Source organism: Cyprinodon variegatus, unplaced genomic scaffold, assembly GCF_000732505.1.
Source record: "Cyprinodon variegatus isolate N-32 unplaced genomic scaffold, C_variegatus-1.0 Scaffold774, whole genome shotgun sequence".
Lineage (NCBI taxonomy): Eukaryota > Metazoa > Chordata > Actinopteri > Cyprinodontiformes > Cyprinodontidae > Cyprinodon > Cyprinodon variegatus.
Genome location: NW_015151227.1, coordinates 144,017 through 167,300, shown reverse-complemented (window position 1 = coordinate 167,300; position 23,284 = coordinate 144,017). Strand labels below are relative to the sequence as shown.

General features: G+C 38.0%; 1 protein-coding gene across 1 annotated transcript in view; it reads left to right on the top strand.

The window, feature by feature from the left end:
- LOC107098405 (E3 ubiquitin-protein ligase TTC3-like) overlaps positions 1–23,284 on the top strand; it is a 35,669-nt gene that overhangs the window by 5,315 nt on the left and 7,070 nt on the right. The window contains exons 4-31 of the mRNA XM_015396077.1: positions 28–163; positions 1,340–1,425; positions 2,154–2,248; positions 3,219–3,281; positions 4,344–4,398; positions 4,928–5,084; positions 5,248–5,269; positions 5,379–5,463; positions 8,050–8,080; positions 10,113–10,173; positions 10,920–11,001; positions 11,103–11,252; positions 11,644–11,724; positions 12,521–12,630; positions 12,720–12,846; positions 12,941–13,063; positions 13,153–13,254; positions 13,340–13,432; positions 13,523–13,587; positions 15,216–15,349; positions 15,459–15,779; positions 15,873–16,145; positions 16,222–16,262; positions 19,186–19,233; positions 19,317–19,396; positions 19,527–19,643; positions 21,762–22,320; positions 22,410–22,478. Of these exons, the coding sequence (XP_015251563.1) occupies positions 28–163; positions 1,340–1,425; positions 2,154–2,248; positions 3,219–3,281; positions 4,344–4,398; positions 4,928–5,084; positions 5,248–5,269; positions 5,379–5,463; positions 8,050–8,080; positions 10,113–10,173; positions 10,920–11,001; positions 11,103–11,252; positions 11,644–11,724; positions 12,521–12,630; positions 12,720–12,846; positions 12,941–13,063; positions 13,153–13,254; positions 13,340–13,432; positions 13,523–13,587; positions 15,216–15,349; positions 15,459–15,779; positions 15,873–16,145; positions 16,222–16,262; positions 19,186–19,233; positions 19,317–19,396; positions 19,527–19,643; positions 21,762–22,320; positions 22,410–22,478 (3,366 nt within the window). The remainder of the gene's footprint in view (positions 1–27; positions 164–1,339; positions 1,426–2,153; positions 2,249–3,218; positions 3,282–4,343; positions 4,399–4,927; positions 5,085–5,247; positions 5,270–5,378; positions 5,464–8,049; positions 8,081–10,112; positions 10,174–10,919; positions 11,002–11,102; positions 11,253–11,643; positions 11,725–12,520; positions 12,631–12,719; positions 12,847–12,940; positions 13,064–13,152; positions 13,255–13,339; positions 13,433–13,522; positions 13,588–15,215; positions 15,350–15,458; positions 15,780–15,872; positions 16,146–16,221; positions 16,263–19,185; positions 19,234–19,316; positions 19,397–19,526; positions 19,644–21,761; positions 22,321–22,409; positions 22,479–23,284) is intronic.

Here is a 23,284-nt window from a genome sequence, read left to right as displayed (position 1 = left end):
GCAATATCAGTGAATTTTCTGCCACAGTGCGGTTCACCAGATGTCATGGAAGAAACAGTTCGCTGGTTGGAGAAGTCTGTGTATCGGATAGAACGGGAGCAGCTGCTCTGCCTCGGAGACATCCCAGGCTGTTATGCAACCTTCACCTTCATCTTCTCAGAGTGTAAGACAAAGGACTGTGTAGTATCTATTTTTTTTTCCTTTTACAGTTAGGTGATTCCTCAGTTAAAGGAAATATAAAAAAGTTCTCATATTATTGTCAGACTAGCAGGTTTTTAAAAATTAAATTGTCTAGAGCTGTTTTAAACGAAATTTCTTTTTGTAATCATAGTCTTTTGTAAAAAGACTGATCATTTTAGTAGCCTAGTAAACTAGCCCCACCTGCCAGCGGCCAAAATCTATTTTGCTTGCCGGTTTGGTTTAGCCTCAAACAGCCCCAGGCCCTAGAACTGGTGGGCCAGTCACAACGCAGAGATGTGTTTTGAATTTCTGGTTGCAAAGCGGGCAGGGTTTTGAGGGTGTGACGACAAAGCTGCGCAACGCTGAAGAAAACACAACAAGGGAGATGGTAACAACTATTAAACAGCTCTTGTTTGACTCAGCTTTATCAGTTTTGGAAGGATTAGACTTGAGGTTTTCATTGAAACGTGAGCAGGAAGAGGCTCTACGTTCATTCATTTTTAAGAAGGACGTATTCGCCATTTTACCAACAGTCTGTTTGTTTACTCCTTCACCAGCTTTCTGTCGCGCTTCCTACGTCATTAGAGAAGCTGGAGAACTTTGTTAGTTCTGTACCTTTTTCTTGCAATGAACACAATCCAAGCTTTGATATATTTAGGGAAAAAAACATATTTAGTCCCTCCAGAGTATCTGAGGAAGTTTTATCTAATGACACCCAGGCTGAACTTCCCAACCATAGTTTCACACAGAATGCCCACAGTGCATTACCGAAACATCATATATGCAAAATAAGAATGGTTGGCATTCCGCTTTGGTGTTTTTTTTATTTATTTATTTAGTTATTTATTTTTTAAAGATAGAACATGAACCTTCGTAAAGCAGAGGGAAATAAGGAGGAAACTTTAAAATCAAGAAAACAGTGGCTTTGGGAGGAGACTTGAACCAGATTTAAAATGTCAGACAATTTAATACGTTTTGTGTAAACAAAAGTTTTTCCTTCCAATCTGATAGCTTTCGAGGGACTTTGCAAATAACGGGGCAAGGCTTGTTCTTATATTTTTACATTAGAAATATACTTACCATTATCTTTAAAATCTGAACTCTACAGTCTATTTGATAAATTTTCTCTTTTGATGAACAATTGCTTTTTTTTGTTCAGATTGTAAGTTTATCCTTGAAATGAGCAAAAACTTGGACTCGACGATGAAGGCCCTGAGGTCGCCGCCAGAAGAGGCTGCTTTAGAGGTAACTGCAGTAAACACTGAAGGGACAGGCTTTAAATGTTGCTACATTTTTCTTTTTATGTGTTTGACAGTTTTGGAAAATAAAAAAAATTGCATTTTCTTTTCTCCAACCTATATGGATATTATGATTTTTTTTTTTTTTTTTGATTGAGGTAACATAAAGTTGATCTTATCAATTGAATAGTTGTTAACTGATAAGCAGCCAATTTCTCTCAGAAATCTGCAGATCCTGAAATATTTTCAGAAATTTTGTGATTATACATCGACTCGCAACTAATTGAATGAAATACGGTAAAAAAAAAAAAAAAAAAAAAAGTTAAACGTTTCTTATTTTCAACATCGTCATGTGACATTTCTTCACCACAATTGGATTCATGACCTCGGTTTTATTCATCTTTAATGCAGCCAATGGAAACATCCAACTGCAGATTGGGATTTTATCTTGTAATTCCCTGCTTTGTTCCATCAGGCAAAACAATATAGCTTTTGTCCACTGGGTGGAGCCAAACTGATCAAAACCACACTGCATTAGACAAACTGTATAATTAGATTAAACCTTTTCTGTTGAGTTTTTTTTTTTATTATTGTGAAAGCAGGAGAGCTACTCTGATCTAGTAGTAACTGACTTATACATATAGTGGATATCTCTTGATACCATTCCTTCAATGTTTCTTTGCTGAAATGATCATAGATGTTTCTGCTGTATGTTTGTTTGTAATTTATTTCCAGAAAAGTGAGGCAATGAAAAAGCTGGGAAATGACAAGTTCCAGGAACAGCAGTATGGAGAAGCGCTAAAGTATTATACTAAAGCCATCAAAGTTTAGTAAGTACATTCTGAAATGGCTTTTTCCACATCAACCAGTCAGGTAAAAGAACATATGTGAGACACAAAACAATCCTGGAAATAAGATAAAGAAGTAATTTATTAAAAGTGAGGAATCAATCCTCTTTATCGGCCTAAAAAAAAACTTACGTTGGTATCTAATGTAGGGGTTGAACGGTACAAAAAACTCCAGGTTCGGTACGTACCTCGGTACTGACCGTACGGTTCGATACGTTTCAGAAAAAACATGACCAAAATTATATCCTTAAAGGCAATAGATATCTGAATTGTGCCTCTTCTACTGTGGAATATGGGCGCATCGCAGATGCGATGTAAATTCAAATTGCTTCGGTAATTTTTTTCGTGTTCGTATCAAGGGTTTGTTGTAATACATTTGGGAGACGTAATTGGACACTTCTTCCGCCTCGTGCCGGTGATGGGGATTCTGGGTGGTGTCATTTAATATGTGTCAACCTATATGGAGTGTTCCCACTCATGTTATGAACTGGTGTCGAACAACTACGACAGACCCTCTTTGTTTTGTCCACCACTCGCTCTCCATCGCTATTATAACTCACAGGCAACCCGAAGTTATCCCACACATCTGACTTGAATGATGGTGGTGGGTCTTCTAATTCTTCGCCACTCCACATTGTTAGCACTCACTCTCGCAACAACACAACCCAACAGCGGTACCTTCCCACAGGTACTGCTAGTGGGCAGTTTGTATTTTAAGGTGGCGTTTACTATCTAGTCCAATCCAACATGTCTACGGACCAATCAGAGCTTGCAGATGGTAGTGGTTAAATGGGTCCTGAAGGAAACTCTTGCAAAACAACACTTCCGCGTCCAGATCAATATTAATCTTCTGTACCCTGTGTATTCTGCGTGGAAATGCGAGTGCCGAACTGTGACCCTGGTACCGTGCCGGCCCTAATCTAATGTGATCATGTCGTTTTCTTCTCCTCAGTCCTGACAACCACATTCTTTATGGAAACAGAGCCCTGTGTTACATCAAGCAGAAGGAATATCTGTAAGTAAAATGGTTTTAAGAACCACTGTAGGAAAGTAAAGCATTTGACTGGAAGATGATTAACCCATTTGAATAAACTGTTAAAGTCATAGGGGAATCATATTAAAATTTCTAATAATTCTGGCTATATAAAAGTACTCTTTATCAGACAATATTGTCCAAAAAGTTTGAAACTTTCTATTTAAAAAAAAAAAAATCCTGTCTTAAAATCTTTTTTTTTTTTTTTTCCCTCATCATTTTATGCAGGCCAGTTAGTTATACATCAGCTTGTGCACCTAAATTCGGCCAATCATATATCACCGGTCATCTGTCAATCAAATTTTTTCGCTCATAGCACCTTGGTTCATATCGCTGCTAATATATGCAACGGTTGAAATAACAGTCATTGACTTTACCACCGAGTTACGTCCCAGTGTTCACAGGGATGGACGTCTGTGTCTTCGGCAGGCGTAGAGCTAACAGAACTGGAGCCAAAATGGCTTGTCCAAAGGAAATGAGATTTTTTTTTATTCATGCTTTCTGTCTGACCTGAGGGCAGTTTTCCTGCTTAAACAGCAAAAGCGTGCTCTTGGGCCTCGTTGTTAATATTTTTTTATTTTCTAAATGCATCATAATATGTGACCTTTTTAAAGGTGTTTTATTTTCTTCTGTTAACCTGTATTTAGCAACTGCTCATGAAGCGAAAGAAGTCATAGAATAGCGACTAAATGCAAGTGGGATGCTCTCTTTCCTCCACACATATATATATATATATATACACACACCCATCTATATAAATACCCATGTTAACACCCTGTGTAATAATCCTGCTATTTAAAAAAAAAAAAAAAAAAAAATAGCTGTCCTATATATCCCATGCTCCTTTTTCTACCTGTGGCACCTTCTTCTGACTATTTGAGCTGATGTAACAAGTGAATATCTCCACTGTGAGATCAATAAGGTCGATCAATCAAAATTCCTGCTGTGGTCAGACGTGCAATGCTGTAAAGAATCTGCAAAAAGTTTGTATAAACTTAAAATTCTTTTCTCTCTAACAACAAACTTTTTCTTCTCTTTTAATAGAAAAGCAGCAGGTGATGCAAAACGGGCTATTCTCATCGACCCGCTCTGGGCAAAGGTATGATTTATTTTGTATGAGCTGACTGACTAAATTTGCTAATTAATGTTCAATTTAATTTTAGAATGGCTTTAATCTGCTAGAAATTATAATTAAGTTAAACTTGCTTCAGATAAAAAAAAAAAATTATTACACAGCTCTATCTACTAATGTATTCCGCCTATCAGAGCCCTGACATTTACATTAGCACCTTAAAACAGAAAAAAATAATTTTTAGATCACCCGATGTCTGATTATTTCACATTGGCTAAAATCTGGTCGGATCTTGGCCGTGATCGTGTGCAGAAATGTTGCTGCTGCTGTGACGGAATCACACCATTGGGTGCCGATCAGATAATCACGCAGTTGTTTTCACACTCGTATATGGCAAAACAGCTTAGCATCCATCTTTCTTTCATACGAGTATTTTAAACCGTTAGGTCGGGTTGGATTATCCAGGATGGATCTTGTAATGGTTTTGTCTTTCTTGAGGCAGTTGATCAGTGAAGCAAACTGTAGTTGTAAACATTGCTTCACCATCTAATTTCAGGGCCATTACCGATACTGTGAGGCCTTGTTCTACATGAAGGAGAGAGATTTAGCTCTTGAAGCCCACACTACTGCTAAGATACTGTGTAAAGACAACCCAGAGGGACTCAGAGATCTGGAGCAGCAGTACTTAAAGTTTCATTCAGAGTCTGTCCCAGGTAAGGAGACCTTTTCTTCCCTCTATGTTTGCTTTTTATGGGTAATTTAGGTTGAACTGATTACTGAATTATATCATGCCGAAGGAAGTGACTCATCTCCAGGCTGATCTATTGCTTCCTGTTTGTCTAAAGTGAAACTCACACTACTTTGCTTTGCTTTCAGCTGAGCAGCAGCAGCCTTACAGGTATGTGTGCTCGCTTTTATCTGTCGCTGTCTAAACATAAAAAATTATCCATTATCAGTGATTAACTTTTTGTTAACTGCTATTTTTGTATTTTTAACCTGGGGAGCAGCTTTAAAGCAGGGTTAGTGAAAAAAACCCAACAGCCAACACAAACGGGCGGTAAAACTAATCCGCCAAAAAGCCCAGCAGCTAAGGTGAGTGAGTTACCGATGATCACCTGTAAGGTTTGTTTTTCTTTCATCTGTTTGGACTGTCACACACACTGAACTGTTAAATTATGCTTTAGTTTTTCAAGGATATTTCTTTCTGTTCTTGTTTATACCTAATGCCTGCACAAGTAAACCAGTAAGAAATAGGTTTAACATCTTATAGGGATAAAATATGTTAAGAAAAATACAAGCACGTTATGTAAAGTGCTGAAGTCAGATTTTAGTCCTCGAGTTCAAAAATAACACCTGTCTATAGGAAAAAGGCATGTCTCTGCATGGAACCCCTCCAGGCTTTTCTACAAGAAGCTGAAGGTGTTGATTTGATATCTGAGAGTACTAGGTTCCTTTAAGTTTCTGCTTTGCTGACGAAATGTCAAACGTATCAAATTATTTATGAAATCACGTAGATTGCTTAAGGAGTAATTTAACATTACCTTTTCTACATAAGCATTGCCCTTCTAAACTAGCAAAGAGATTATGTAATTTCTGCTCCTTCATGGGCGTGCCTTTATGGTGGTGTGCTCTCTGTCACTCGGCATGCAGATAAGCATGCTCCCAGGTGAACACACACAAAGTCTGCAATGGAAAAAGTTTTACTCTATCTCCTGCGAGTAGCAGTCTTAACAGTGCCTCAGGTCATGCCACCTTACCAGCAGCAGATATAAACAACACTGAATTTAAATGGATGAAGAGATGGATGGAAACCCAGCATCATTCAAAGCAAACATCCACTATATTAGTGTAATAAAAAGTAAACACAATCATATTCGTCCTTTAGGGTTTTCGTCCCCCTCAACCTACAAAAAGGTAGTTTTAGTTATTCTTCATCCTGTCATCCTGTCACCACAGGATGGTGTTGAAAGTTTATCACCACATGCTGACAAAGACTTTCCTTTTCTCCAGAAATCAAGCTGTTGGTTTCACATCATGGTGCTGGGCGTTTTTATTGTTCTCGCCATTAAAGGCAAGGATGCCAAAAATGTAAACGATTCATATTCGGTGTTCCCGCGGGTCCTTAAAAAGTCTTAAAAGGCATTGAATTCTTCAAAATAAAACTAAGGCCTTAACTGGTATTAAAATGTCTTAAATCAGTCTTTGTAGATCTTAATTTTTAAAACATCATAAATAGGATCATTTTTATTCCGATTTATTTTTGTAATATAAATAAAACATTAAAATTGACAATTTTGTTTATTAAAAAAAAAAAATGACTCGCCATTATTGGTTCCATCCCGATAGCGGAACCAATAAAAGCGTTGTTGCGGCCGGGACATTTGGGAGATGCGCCATTAACTTTTTGTCTGGAAAATATGAGCAAGTGTAAATGTAACGAAAATTGGCTCCAGCCAAGAGTTTCCTCCATGGCTAAAACCAGGGAACATACATGAGGCTCAGTGGATTTTGTGCAAGAATTCACTCAAGCTCGGAACGATGGGAATTAAGGCAGTGGAGTCGCATGCGAAGCGCGAAACACAAATCGTCAAAATCGATTTACCGTGAAACAGCCGGTATTTCTCGGTTTTGTTCCACCCTTGTCTCTGCAACGCCTCCACTTATCACCAAATCAAACATATTAAGAAAACGATACAAAGAAAAATAGCTGCAAAAAAGACTTAGCACTGGTTATGTTGTGGCTTTAAAACTGATTTGTTTTGTTCCCTGTTAAAACAAAGTTTGTGAATTCAGTTAAATAATTATTAAAATATATCTGTCATTTGTGTATTTTTAGCTTTCTTCCTGTATGGGAATTTTTTCAAAATTTGAAACATTTGTGCAATGGTTTATGTTAAAATAAACCTTTGCGTAAAGTTGTCGCAAGCGGGGTTTTTTGTGTTTCTTGTAAATTTGGTTTTAAATTTTTATTTCAAGTAACATTAAAAAGTCTTGAATTTAACTTTCCTTATGCTGTAGGAACCCTGATATTCCTATCATTGACTATGGTTGTAAAATCTAATAACTGCTGGCAGTTAAGATCTGCAGTAAGCCTTCTTTGTCCACCTAGAATTTCAGTGTGTTTTATGGAAAATATAACCTTAAATGTCTTCTGATGTGGTCTACTTTATATAGAAAATACAGTTTTATCATGTAGATGATAGCATCTAACCAGACTTCGTCAGGTTACATGGCTGCAGGGGGATGGTTTCATCAGCGCTGAACTACTGAGATCTCAGTCCATCAAACATTTTAGTCATAAATTGTCAAATAAAAAGGCATTTTCTTTTATTAGTATAAATGTAGATATGTCTTTAAACTAAGCAGTATTCTGAATGAACGTCTGTGTGAGACCCAACAAGCCAAATTTGTTGGGAGCTGGAAAACCTGATGTACCAAAGTATTTAACTGTACATTCTCATTCGAATTGTTATTTTTCATTAGTCCATCATTCTGAACGTTTCCAGCATGGTGTTTCATCTTAAACTTTGGTTTTTAGAGCGTCCAAAACTGACTAGATTTATTTTTCAACCCGACTCAAAAATACATGAAATAATTGTTTTTTTTTTCTTTTTCTTTTTCTGTCTCTCACCTGAAATAATCATAACTTGATGTTTATTGCAACTTGTGTGTTCATAGGTTCCTGTGTGTAAAATGGAAAAAAAGACAGGTGGGTGTGATGTTGACTTTATCAAATTTATCTCCTTAAATCTGCCTGATGCATTTCAAGTCATCTATTACATTTTTAAAGGTGTCCATTTGATAAAACCCAATTTCCACTTCTCAGAAAATCAGGTCATCTCATATTTTGAATACAGAAACGCCAGCCAGGACCGTGGAGGTTACGCTGAAAACTGAGCTTTTTATTGCTTTGTTAGCTTTCTGTCCAATCAAGCACTGTAACACCATACAAGTCAGCAGGTTTCCTCGTCAATGCCATGTCTGTGTATTCCAATCAAACCTTTAACTCACCCGATCAGAAGAAAAAAGGTGACGTCCGCGTGGATTCTGATGTGCTTTGCTTACTGAAGTCGGCACCAGTGCTCAAGCGTTTGACCATCATTTGGTCCGGTTTGCCTTTTTATTTATTTATTTTTTGCATCAGTCTTAGTGACGGTGAGAAGCTGCTTCATCGCAGAGCTAGCAGTGTGTGGTAATGCCTGAACCATGTGTCAAATGACTTCAACCTTCTGCTCCTACTCGAGCACAATCCATTGGCATCTTAAACTTGGACTCAGACAGATTTATTTTGTCATTTTGTACACACAAGTGTAAACAAAAATAAATTTCATTAAGAACAGTTCTCTAGACAATTTCTTTTTAAGTGCAGCCTTGAAAATGGGAAAAAACAAAACAAAAAAAACATAAAAACAGTAGTATAAACATATGACTGTATATTTACAGTTTTAACATTTCAGGTTTTATTTTTAGAATATAATAAAATAACCCATTTTACATAATCCATTGGCATCATAATCAGAAGTAAATATTGACCTATTTCGGACACGTTAAACTTTATAAAACTATTATTAATATACAATTTTTTTCTGTTAAATTATTTTATTCTGCCCCACTCTCTTTTTAAAATAATCCATCCACAGAATATCTAATCGTGAAATGAACCCTAAGAGAACAGTTTGAAATGTATATCACCATAAAGATACTAGGATTTAAAAAAATTTGAGATGCAGCAGGAAAAATGTATAATCTCAAATTGGTTGTTTTGATGCTTTTTATGTAGACTTTTTTTATTCTAAGATTAACTTAAACTGAAATCAAGCATTCAGTATTAAAATCAGAAATGCTTTAGGTTTGTTTTTATTACTAAAAGTAAAGGTTTTATACTACCCTATTCTACTTCTACATTCCTACAAAAAGGGTTAGGTAGCTTAATTTAAAAATAAACTTTAAAAACTTGGATTTTTATACCTTAATTATAATGCATCAGGACAAATTAAGCTACTGTTTAAAACTGAATTCTTGCCATTTATAACTAGTTATTTACCTTTTGAGACCTTATAAATAAACAAGGTTCCTTGGTTTCAGCGAAGATTCTAAAGAGCTGGTTATCCTCCCTGCATCACTGTGTCGCTGTGAGCTTGTCGCAGATATTTTTGATATTGAAGCGTGGCCTGGGCTATGTTATTCCACGCCACAAAGCAAGAGGGACAATCAAGAGCTAGCTGTGGGTCTAGATACGGGTGAGGAAGTGGGGGCAAGTTTGTGCAACAACGGAGGGACATGAGGGGGGGAAAGAGCGGGGATCCAGGTGTAACAAGAGTCTCAGCTTTCTCGCGCACCTCGCACTTCTAGCTGGTCCAACTTCACGAGTTGTTGTCCGCAATGGCGGTCATACAAACAAAACAAGCCGGTAAGGTACCAAACAGGAAATGCGCATAATGTAGAGCAGATGTAGATTTGACCAATCAGATGCCTCCTGTCTGCGGGACTCGCTGCAGTCACCTACAGTTTTGCAGAGTTGCACCAGACTGTCCGTGGAAGTGGCGGAGGCACAGGCACATTGGCGTTCACTGTGACACACTCGGACGATGGTTTCTGAGTATAAATCCGCCTTAACCCAGTTTTCTGATTGGTCAGGATTGTTTACATTTAAGTCTCTTGTTTTAGCAAGCCATTTTAACTACAACTATGAGCCATAATGTTGTATAAATCATACTTTTTGGAATTTCTTTTTTGTTTAGAGCATCTTAAAGTTTCTCTTGACCAAGATAGAAGATCGAAAAACTCCAAAACATCAAAAAGGTCAGTAGGAGCCCTGTGGTCATTACAGAAGTTTATCATACTCAAATGCCAGCTGAAATCTAGATGCATTTAAATTTTTATTTATTTATTTTTTTGCTCAAATAATTTTTCCTCATGTTGTGTATTTAAACTTCTTAGTAAAACTCTCTGTTTGAAATTATGAATTTCCTGTGGACACCGAATGCCTGCAAGCAGAAACCATTTTAAATGTTGAATGTTTGGTTAATTTTTGCACCAGTTGTACTTTGACTTTTAAACTGACCAACGTGGTCCTCAAGCAGCCAGACAAAAGGTTAAATAAATGGGGGTTAAAAAAAACTTAATGATTTAAATGGACTTTAATCCTTGTCTTATTGTCTAAATCATTTGATTTCCTTTCTTCCTTTCTTGTATACTTCCTTGTGTTGCTGCTTGTATCTCTTGTCTCTCTCATTTCTTTGTTCCATCCTTATTTAATTTTACCCTTCCTACTTTGCCTCCATTTTACTTTGATTTACCTCCTAATTTTTATCAATAACTTTTTGTGTAGCCCTTCATTCTGTTCTACCCTCCTTCTTTGTCTTTATCCTTCCTTTCTTCCATCCTATGTTTTTCCCTCTATCCCATTTTTCCTTAAAGATATAAATTCTGCCTAAATTAGACAGATCAGACATAATTTTGAGCTTCATTTTTTTTAAGTGTGAAGTTTTGTTTTTGGACAAATCTTTGTGAAGTCTTTACTACAAATGGAAATTATCTGCTTCCAGTGACAGAGAAGAGCCTGTCAGCGCTGGAGAACAAGTCACAAAGAACAAATCAAAGAACATGAGTGACGAAGTGCAAAAACCAGTAAGTCCCCCCCCTCCCATATGATGGGTCATTCACTCTAATATGTGTTTTTTTGTTTTTTTTGTTGTTTGCATCACTGACCTGTTGCTGTTTTCTCTCAGAGCCAAAAGAAACTTGACAGCAAAGAGTTATGCAAAGAGTTGAAGTTTCTGGTGCAGGAAGCTCACACCGCCCTGTCGGACCGCCGCAGCCATAATGCTGAGCAGGCCTTCAGCCGGGCCCTGGATCTGCTGGAAGGTGCAACCCCTAAGGTAATTAATCCTTCTGTTTGGATGCATAAATGGGGCCTAAATGCAGATTGGGGATTACAGTTAGTGTGATTTACTGGACAATTTGGAATGGATGACGGAGAAAAGCAGAACAATGTCAACAAGGTCTCACAGTATCAAAAAATGGCCTGTTATTTCCTAGCACTTCCTAAAGTTCTAATAAATATAAAATAGGAAAACTATAAATCTGAGATCTTTTTCAAATGAAGTTAAAAGGGAATTTGGATGTTTTGCATATTATAAGCTCATTCCGGTGTTCTCTAATTTATCAAATGTTTATATTTTGTTCCTCCATCTTGTGTCTCTAACCCAGAGATTGTTGCAGGATATGATTTCTAAACTGCTTTTTTTTTCTCTTTTGTTTTTTTTTAAGAGCCTTGGCCTTTCCACGCTGGATGTCCTCTTGTTGCTGTTTGGACGAGTATCAGCTTTGATAGAAATTGGACAACCAGATGTAAGTTATGCCCAGCATCTAAAATGAAAGAATGAATACTATTGTGAGTAAATCTAGGCTTGTGTTGTTGATGGCTTTGTGACAATGTCTCGTTAAATCGGAACTAAGTAACTTCTGGTCTTGGGCTCCCCCTACTGGGCTGTAATATATACGCATTTCACACTGAGGGGTACAGAATGAAATTACACAAACAAAAAATGTAATAAAAACATGGCAAGAGCATTTCCTATAGGTGTATTCTGTGAGCCACAAAACCAAGATTGTACGCTTCTGATCCAACGGATGAAAACTGTGGTCCTATCTCAGCATGAGTGAAGCTTAAAGCTGACTATAATTTGTAGATAATATTCAACTGTCAAGGCAAAAATGTTACATTGTTTCAAAGGAACGAGTATCTTTTCCTCTAAAATAAGATAATTGGAAATAATGCACTTGAAATACTTTAATTAGGATGTATATTTTATTAGTTTTACTTTTTCCTATTTTAAACACAAATCATCTTATTCCATCTAAAAATCTTACCTCCTTAAATGAAGGAAAAATATGCATACTTATAGAAAATCGACTTACTTATATTTTATTTTTGGCTGTTTTATTGTTTGTTTTGTTTTTTTATTACAGGGGCCACGGCCATTTCTGTAGGGACACGGGTCCCTGAAGGCTCCTGTGTAGAACCGCCTGTGGCCATGTCTATTGTTGCCCCATTTAACTGATAGTTCTGCAGTACAGAGATTAGCCCCTCATTTTAATTATATTTACTTAACACACTGAGGTTTTTTTTTTTTTTTTTTCTCAGGAACTTGCTGAAGCAGAGAAACTCCTTGAGAAGATGAAATCATTTGAAGAGCGGACGTTTCAGTGTCTGGTTTACTACGCCATCGGCCGGGTGTTTCTCAGAGAAAACAGGTAAGAAGAAAATGATGCCTAAACCAATTTTCAGCAGTCTCACCGTTATGTTTGTTTTTTCAGCTGGTGTCTCTCTCTTGTTTGTTCAGGTTTAAAGTTGCCATGCAGCAGTTTTTAGATTCACTGCAGATGGTGAAGAATCAAATAACACCGGGAAAACTCACCTGGCCTTTAACTAAAGAGATTATTAAGGAAACACAACCAGATGATTTTAAGGTTTGTGTGTCCTAAAGAAAATCAGATGTGTTATGAGATAATAAAAAAAAGTCAAACTAAACCGCTTTTTTTATTTCTGTTTTTGTTTTTTTAGGAGATGCTTGAGAATGCTATAGAGTTGTGTAAATTTCCTCCTGCCCCTGATGCCATTTGTCGTCTTGAAAAATGCCTTTTCCCTCTAAAGCCTGAGATCTATTTCACAGACCCAGATTTTAAGGTTTGTTGTGTTTGATTTCTGTGGAAATCCTATCTGGAAAAATGCAGAAAGCCTTGATGAGTTTTAAATGTATATGCTTGTCATTTCAGGGCTACATTCAGATATGCTGCTGTCAAAGCTGCAGGGTTGAATTTCACATCAACTGCTGGAAGAGCCTGAAGACAACAAAGTTCTGTGAGAAGAATGAAAAGGTACCACCCCTCTTTTTGTTTTTGAAAACCAGCAATTTCTGGTGTTTTTTTCTTAATTAAAATATTGATTCACTTTTTTTCACAGGATATTCTTCATGAGGCGTGTTTTACTCCTGACTGTTTAGGTAAAATCTGCAGTATAAAAATCTTTGGTCCCACAGGTTTGGTAAAATGTAAGGTAAGATGTTGATCCAGAGGGCTCTATGACTTGAACTACAAAGTCAGGGTTGACAGAGATGTCTCATTTTTTGTTTTTTTGTCTTGTCAGTTTGAAACGATGATTGTTAAACCGGAGATGCCAAAGAAACCAAAGATGAACCAGAAAGCGACAAGGTAGATCACACTGGTGTTTCTGTTGTTTGACTATCATAAGATGGGGGAGTCTGTGTTGTTCTAGATGAGGCAGATGGTTAAAAACAGGCTCCCCAAAGCCTTAGCTTAGTCTTTGCATTGGGCTGGACAACTTATTCCCTGAAGATCTTACATGGCAAATAATGATTGATGGAAGAGATAGCTTAGATTTTCTGCTCCTCTCTCTTCTCCTTGCTCCTTCTCTGCATTCACATTCACACTAGCAGAAGCAGTTGATATATTATCTCAGCTTAAGAGACGTTAATTAGAATAGAATGGAAAAGAAACTTCCTCTATTGTCCAACAATGGGGAAATTCTTACAGCAGTAAAAATATTATAGAAAAACACAGATGTGGACCTTAGAAATAAGAATAACATAATAATAATAATAAAGAGTTAAAAATAAACAATGAAAATACTGTACTGTAAAATGTTTTAACAATATGAATACTGAAATGCAAGTTGCATGAACACCTTGGAAGCTCAGATGGTGTATTGATATAAAGCTGGTAGTCATCTGCATACAGATAGAGGAGCATTGTTTGACCTTCTGATGCATAAATAAAATAATTAATAATTGCTGGTATTAAAGTATTCCAGCCCCAGGCAAGATTTCCGGCCCATAGCGCTTGCCCGTTGGTAAAAAAATTACTTGAAAATAAATTTTAAAAGACGATCGAAATCCCTCTTGCGTCTGTCAGCCAATGTTGGCAAAGGAGCGCTCTGAAACTAACAGCATTAACAAAACAGAAGAAGAAGAAGGGGGCGGGTTGCTGTTTGTACGGTCCCACACACTACATGTTTGCCGGGAGCTACGGCAACAGCTGAATTACCAGCGTCAATTACTGTGTATGTGAGTTAAAAATAAGGGTTTTTTGCTTTCCTCACCGAACACGACCTCTCACAGCCTGGTTATAATCCCGCAGCAGTGTGTCGCTGTGAGATTTTGGCAGGTGTGATGCAGACATTTTTGGATTCGTGCCAAATATAGATGCATGGTCAGCACTGTTATTCCATGCCACAATGCAAGAGGGGCAATCAGGAACTAGCTGTGGGTCTAGATACGGCCGAGGCGGTGAGGAACTGGGAGCAATTTGGGTAACAACGGAGGGACATGAGGGCAAAAAAGCGGATATATGTTTGACAAACCAGAGGCCTTCTGTCTGTGGAACTGTGTGCGGTCACCTATAATTTGGGTGAGGTGCACCAGAGTGTCTGCTGAATGTGCGGGAACATTTCTGCGTTCACTATAACACACACGGAGACGACCTAATTTCAAAGTAAATCAGCCTTCATTGACACTAGATATAGATGGTATTGGATTTTAAAAAATTTTAGCCTTCAATCATTCATGCAATCTCTGATCCCATGCCCCCACACCCCCTCGGCATGGCTTAAAAATACACACACACACACATATATATATATATACAATATGTGTGTATGAAAAGTTCAGGCTCAGGATTTTTCTTTGCTTTAATCCTGGTACTTGTATAAAGTTCAAGGCTTAATACAGAGCCTTGAGGGGTCCCCCTTTGCAGCATTCAGTCATTGGTTGGATGCAACACTGTTCAACGCTGCTATTTTATTCTATTCTGTTATTTTTTAGTGTAAAGAAGTTAAAGTCAAAGGAGGATCAGAAGCAGAAGAGGAAAGAATCCAAACAGACGAAGGATAATCAGACCATCAGCAATGAGATTCTGCAGAAGAAAGACGAATCAAGAACACAGAGTCAACAAAAAGGTTTAGTTACATAGTTTGATGATTCCTTTTCCTCTGCACATGTACCTTTTCTTTTTTTATTAACACTGACTGTTCTTTTTTTTTTTTTTTTCCTTGGATTCATCTTCAGCCTGGTTGGTGTACAGAGATCGAGTTCTCTTGCAAATCAGTCAGAACATGGATCTTCTGCGGGAGGAGCAGGGCCTCCAGGTGTCCGTGCTGACTGGAAGCCTGCAGCCCTGGTTGGAGCTGGACTGGTCCAGGGGGAATCAAATTGCTGGCAGACTGTTGAATTGGCAACAGGAAAAACTGGAGACTTTGGGCCAAGCGTTGGACCTCCTGCTGGAGAGAAAGAACCGGGTCTGGGCACGAGTTTTTGTAAAACTACTTAGCAGCTGTGTGGGTATAAATTCCAAGCTGAGCAACTGGGCACGCCAGCTTGACAATGCAGGTCAGCGTTCACACGTTTATGTTAAAATAATGGATGATTTAATGTGTCTCTCCGGAGTCTGGATGGAAGTTTGATTTTATTTTTTGCTTTCAGGTCTGAACGCAGCCCAGTCTTTCATAGACCGACACTTGGAACACCTGGAGCAGCTGGATCTGGCTATTCTGCTGAACTTTGACCCATTAATGGAAATTATTTTACAGAAACTTGACATTACTGCAGAATTTTTTCCAAGCCTTGGCTTGACTGTGACTGAGTATCTAAAACAGGCTTCAGCTCATGACATGAGGCTGTTTATCTGGACTCTGGAGGAGCATAGAGAGGACTATGTTTCTTGTCACACTATATTGGATGAATATTTTGATATGGGTACGTATGTTGAACCTGACAAACCTTTGTTCTGCAAGCATTTCTCTTGCTTTAAAACACTCGTTTTGTTTTTCAGATGGACATTGTTCTGTCTTAAAAAAGTCTGAAAATGAACATGTAAGTTTCCTACACATTCAAGCTTCAAGCTGAGGCCTATCATTCATAGATAAATGCAACCTTAGCGGTTTTTAAACTGACATTCGGTAAACAATGTCTTCAACTATTACTTTCTACTTCAGTTAGTCGAACAAGTATTATGCAATCGCTAGTATTTAAAAAAAAAAATAGAATGAGTATGGCTTATTTTCATTTTAGAAGGTGTTGAGCACAGTGTTTCTCTGCACAGTTCCGAGACGCATGACTGTACATAAGGTTTAGGATTTCATATTTTCAGTGAGAGGTATCCCTGTTGGGAAGAGTTAACTTTGACCTGTTTAATGTTTTCAGTTTAAAATCAAAAGCTGCTGCCCTAATGACAAATAAAGTAACCATTGAACCATTAAGAACTACTGTTCACATCAAATGAATAGCATCAGAGATTGGATTTTTTTTATGGCTTACTATCCTAGGCTGACTTGAATCATTGGTTAGTCTGAGCTCTGGCAAAGAAAATGAAATCTAATGCTTTTCACTTCTAGCTGATCAAATGACTGCAGCAGCTAGGTTAGTTATGCATCCCAGGTTGCTTTCCTTAAGCCAGGTTACACTGTGCGATTTTATTTTAATTATATTTTTCCCTTTTTCGGGGCGATTTTTCCAATCGTGCAAGGATTTTTCGATAGGGCCGACTTTCAGCCTGGTCGTGCGTCGTGTAGTGTACGGTAGGGCTGGGTAAAAAAATCGATTTTGATTTGATTCCTTTAAATTTTTGCAAAATCGATGTCTAGGAAATGAGTGATTCGTTTTATAGTGACGCACGTGACGTTCACATTCAAATGAGTTGGAAAGATGCACTCAAGATGTTTCAAGCCAGACAGCTGCAAACATAGCCAATAGGTTGACTGAAGACATTAACAAATGGGGACTCACCAGCAAACACCCTGTAGTTGTTACAGACAATGCTGCAAATATGGTTTGTGCAGTGACGGTCATGCAGCTCATGCATGTCTGCTTGCTCGAATGAGGCTTCACTTTTTTTACTTTTCACAAACTAGTTTGGACTTTTGAGACAGTTTTGTTCAGATCTGAAGTTTAAACTGTCTGATTTACAAGTTTGCACTTTGTGTTTAATGTGTCAGGAAACAATAAAATACATGAGTATTTTGAAACATGGTTGAACCACTTTCATTATTGTAAAAACATATCGAATCGAAATTAATCGATTTAGAACTGTATTAATCAAAATCGAATCGATTCATGAAAATACCCAGCCCTACTGTACGGGGGGGGTAACGAGGGGCGATCAGACTCTCAAGACCACCTCACGATTCCTGATCGGGAGAAAATCAAACATGTTTTTTTAGGTTTTTTTGTGACCGTCGCTCAGTGCGCATGCACAAAAAAAGGATTCTTCTTTTCTTCTTCTTCTCAGATGTAAACACAGATGCATGGCAAGGGTGTGGGTGAAATGGAGATAGATGTTTTTGGTAAAATTGACAGACCGTAGTAGCCACGTTTGTTCAGCCATGTCTTTGTCCAAATACGTCTTCGCCTTTTCTTTTAGGGCTTTCACCACAAAATTGCACAAATTGCCACGGCAGCGTGTTTCACTCTAGTGAGCTTCATATTCCTCTTACTGTTTTCCTCATAGTGTTTTTTCCTCTACTAATTTTTCTTCCGGATAGACGAGTCAGAGAAGCTCCATCTCACTGCGGAGCTGAGTCTGACGTGTTTTCTAGACTTAAAGTGTGAGCAGGCAGATCGAATCACAGCGTCGGGCTGAACATGCATTGAGAGCTGGGAACTCGCACTGCACGACGAAACCGCAGGGTTTCATCAAACAGTGTGAGCTGTAGCTGCGTGCAACGATTGAAAAAAAATCGCACAGTGTATGCCCGGCTTTAGGGGTTAAAGGTTGTACCAGATGATCTCTGGCTGTATGGTCAAGCTTTCATGCTAAGCCTAGATTCTTTACAGCTAAGGCTCCGATTTATTTGGTGTTTATTCTATTTGAACAAGTCTTGTCTCATTGATGTAGTCAGTAACTAGTACTGCACATTGGGCAGCACTAGATAAAAGAAGAGTTCATGTTTTTTTTTTTTTCCTTGTTTAATGTAGTAGGATCCAATGGAGCATTTCTCCTAAAGCCGGGCATACACTGTATGATTTTTCCAGTCGTGCAAGAATCTTTTCGTTGGGCCGAGTTTCAGCCTCATTGTACGTCCTGCTTCATGTTGTGTCCATGGGGTAACTAGGGACGATCAGCTGCTCACAACTACCTCCCAATCAGGAATCATAAGGTCGGGAGAAAATCAAACATGTTTGAAATTCAGTCAGCTGTCATAAGGTGTTTGTGGACAAATCCTGCGGTTGAAGCAGAGCTACGAGCATCTACGAGTCGATGTACCAGAACCTCATGCACTGCGCATGTGCAAACAAGGGAGTTCTTCTTCTAGATTGACGAGTCCGACCAGTGCTATCTCTCGGCGCTCAGTCTAACATGTGGTTTTTGGACGTACAGTGTGAGGAGTTAGATTGTATCTGAGCGTTGGGCCTTACAGTGTGAGAACATGCATCATGAGCTATGAACTTTTAAACCCTGCGGTTTCGTCGTACAGTCAGTGCTGTAGCTATGTACAACAAACTTATTCCTAAAATGAAAAGATGAGCTGTAACATTTCAACATTGTAGCGTAACATTAAACTCTGGGAAAGCAATGAAAGTTTAAAATACTAACAGTATGCTGCTGAAAGCAGCATACTGTTAGCAAAGGGTAGTGTGGATTTTATAGCTGTTGACAAAAGTGAAACGAATGAGGTCAGAAATGTCTCTTGATTGTTAGATTTGCTAATGTTTGCCTTATATCTGGGTTTAACTTCAAATCTGATCAGATTACAGCCTTCATCTTAACACAGGCTAATATACTCTGATCTCATTGCAGAATTCCCCTACGAGGGCTAAGAGTCGAGGCAGGAAAAAGAAACGGAAGGTAAAGTCTCCAAAGATGTGACCTTACTGACATTAAGACCAATTTAAATTTCTAATCATGTTCTTGTGCTGATTTCCACTCAGAATGTTATCGGTTTCTGTCCACTGAGGGGAGTAGCTCAGAGAGAGGAGTGGGACCAAGACTTTTTTGATGATGACTCTTTGTAAGTCACACGTGTTAATCTTACTGATAATCCCCCAAGATGTAAACCCGTTATCTGTGCATTTTCATAGCATCTACTGACGATGTGAGAAGCTTTGTAGGCTGTTAATTTTTGAGCTTCATGTCCACAGATCATTCCTCCACCCCAATGACCCCTTCAGTGTTCCACGTTTCCTTCAAGAGGAGGTGGAGAATTTTGAGGAGTATTACAGCAGATACCTAAATCCATCAAAAGAAAGTTTGTATGAGTAAGTACCAAACACACCACAAATCAGGGCCGCTGAAAGTACTTTGGAACGGGTTACTCTGAAATTTTAATGAATTAATTTATTTTTTAGTTTTTGGACAAAAGACCATTGAGCCTATAGGCATATTTATAGTACAATAAAAATAAATAAATAGATTGAGATTCACTACTTGTCATATACACTTCACTTTAAGCAACCAGGGTCTGCAACACAGACCTCATCAGTTCTCACGTAGATATATGCACAATTAATTAAACTTCACAAAAGCACTAAAACAACATAGATTTGGTCAGCTGGCATGAACCTGAGTCGCTGTGTTTTTGTCACACGTGACTATTAGCTCAAAAATCCTTTTACGAAAACCATAAGGAAATAATTATACTATTTAAACGTTATTGAACAGCTCTCGATTAGACAAAGAACACAAGATCAAAATAACTCTCTAAAATACTATGGTAATGTTAAACTGTACGAATAGATATGAAACTATGCGGTGGTACCATGCTCTTTCTTTGAGCTACAGGCAGGGTGCCCTGGTTACAGGTGTCCAAATGTTGAGGTGCACTCGGGGGTCGCGGAGATAAAGTCTTGCATAAGCGAACGAATTGAAACTTTTATTACATTGAACTGTGTAAATTTTCTAGTCATGCTAGAGCATGGATACCAAGCTCTAGCTTGCTTGAAATTGCCATGACAACGTAACTTCCATGAGCTTGTGTTGATTAGCGCTCAAAATAATTAAATTAAAATCCAAAACTCCACACAGAATAGTACAATAGAAGTCAAAATAATTTCCCAAAATATCTATAAGAAATGTATAAATTGTGCAAAGTATTTTTAATACTTTTTTTTTTTTATCTCCCTTTCGCCACTAGGGGATTGCACCCACTTCCCTCGGCCGTGCCACTTAACGACTCAATACAGAAAGAATTACTTTAAATGACTATACACAAGCTGCTGTTTAGTTTTCTTTGGGATATTTTCCACTTGAACGGAAATGTGGTCATTTAACCTTGTTTAGATCATCTGTATGGTTAAAGAATGGCTTTACTTTTGCCAGATCTCCTGTCCACAATATGCTGCGGTTTTATAACATTCAAGACCAAAAGTTGAGCTGCATATAAATGTACAGGGTTCCCGCGGGTCCTTAAAAAGTCTTAAAAGTCTTCAAAAATAAAACTAAGGCCTTAATTGGTATTAAATGTCTTAAATCAGTCTTTTGTAGGTCTTGATTTTTAAAACATCATAAATAGGATAATTTTATATTTATTTTTGTAATATAAATAAAGCATGAAAAATTGACCTTTTTGTTTTTATAAAAAAAAAAAAAATGGCTCACCATTATTGGTTCCGTCCGGATAGCGGAACCAATAAAAGCGTTGTTGCGGCCGCGACATTTGGGAGATGCTCCATTCACTTTTTGTCTGGAAAATATGAGCAAGTGTAAATGTAACCAAAATTGGCTCCAGCCAAGATTTTTCGCCATATCTAAAACCAGGGAACATACATGAGGCACAGTGGATTTTGTGCAAGAAGTCATTCAAGCTCGGAACGATGGGAATTAAGGCAGTGGAGTCACATGCGAAGCGCGAAACACAAAGCTTCAAAATCGAGTTACTGAGAAACAGCTGGTATTTCTCAGTTTTGTTCTACCCTTGTCTCTGCAACGCCTCCACTTTTTTAACCTAATCAAACATAGAAAACGATACAAAGAAAAATAGATGCAAAAAAGACTTAGCACTGGTTATGTTGTGGTTTTAAAACTGATTTGTTTGTTCCCTGCTAAAACAAAGTTTGTGAATTCAGTTAAATAATTGTTAAAATATGTCATTTGGTTATTTTTAGCTTTCTTCCTGTATGAAAAGTTTTTCAAAATTTGAAACATTAGTGCAGTGGTTTATGTTAAAATAAAGTTGTCACAAGCAGGTTTTTCTTGTGAATTTGGTCTTAAATTTTTATTTCAAGTGGCATTAAAAAGTCTTAAGTCTTGAATTTAACTTGCCTTATTCTGTAGGAACCCTGATGTAGCTCCAGTGATTTGAATTAATAAATATGTGTTCTGAAACCTTCAGCTTTTTAATCTGCGTTTTAATCTCAGCTGTTCCAATTCTTCTGCAGCTACTTTGCTCAGATCCTGGAGGAGCACGGCCCCCTGGCGGTCGATGACCACTTGCTTGTGGGCGGTTATGCAAACTTCCCCTACGATGTCAGAAAGAGGATTGATGACGCCGGCGGCCTGGAGTTCTTCCTGTTGGAGTCCCTCCGCTTCATTAAGCTGGGAAGGTGCATCGGTCTGGCCAAGCACGCCGTCTCCATGCAGCAGGCCAGACACGGCCCCAGCCTGGACGACCTGGACGAAATAGTTGATTCTCACTGTGACTCTTTATCACCTGACTTGTATACAGCTAGTGATTTTACAGACTTTTCAAAGGGTTATTCCCCCATACCCCAAGCATCACATTTAGTTCTCCCAAACCCGTATTCATATAGCTCCTCCGTGTCCCCCTGGCCTGTCTCAGACTTTGACCCATCCCCTCACTTTTTAACCAATGGTTTCACAGAGCCTCATCTGGATGTTCTGGATGAAATTTATGAAAACCCCGAAACAAATTCAGCTTCACAGAGAAATATTTTGTCCCAGGATGAAAATTGCTCCAGTAAACATGCTTCAGTGCAGGTAAATGCCAACGTTCAGGCTTTAAATGAATCCCTAATAAATGTGTCGAATGCATTTCATTTTTGATCTCTTTGTTTTGGATCTGATAGACGTGTCCGGAAGCGTGTAGAAGTGTGGCGGTGAACACAGAGCTTTATGAGCGTTTTGAGAAATGCCAGGTGAGTAAAGGTGGATGGAAGCAATAATGGCTCAAATACAGCATGTCTCACTAAAACAATGTCTTATGAATATTCCCAGTTTATAATCAAACTTCAGTGAAGCAGCTGGCGGTGTTTTTGTGTCTTTGATATAATTTTTTACATCGTCCTCAAAAAATCTCCACTCTATGCATATAGTAATACCCCTGTAGCTTTTTATCACTCGTATCTCCATCTCTCTCCATCCTTCTTAGAGCCACCGGCTTCACTGTTTTTGTTTTTTGTTCTGTTCTAGTACTTTAGACAAACCACGGAATAGGGAAGCTTTCTTCTGTAGAAATTATATATTTTTAAAAATGCTTCCTAATCATGTTGTTGTCTTTATATAATGACGACTTCTACTTCTTGGCACCTTCCAATAATGAACTATATGTGGAGATGCTGGCTTAAAGAAATTGGAGGTTTTAATTAACTAAATGTGGAAATAAATGTTGAGCATAAATCCTATTGCAAGGCCCAGTCTCATGTGTCTGAGGTCACCATCATTTTTTCAAGGTATCCGGAGAGATGCTGTTAAATGGGTGGAAAAAGTTAACTTTTCCATAGTGATGGACAGTATTATCCCGAATGGATATTTAGTTTAAAAAAATCAGCTTCTCTTTTTTGTTTTATGTTCTTTTTATGCAGAATCAGTACTATATTATATCATTTTAAATACAAGAGACAAAATACTCCTATTTATATTTTAACAAACTTGAAAGAAACCTGTTAACCTGGTTTCCTGATGAAGAAGCCTCTTGGATGAGGCGAAACGTCTCCTAAAAAAA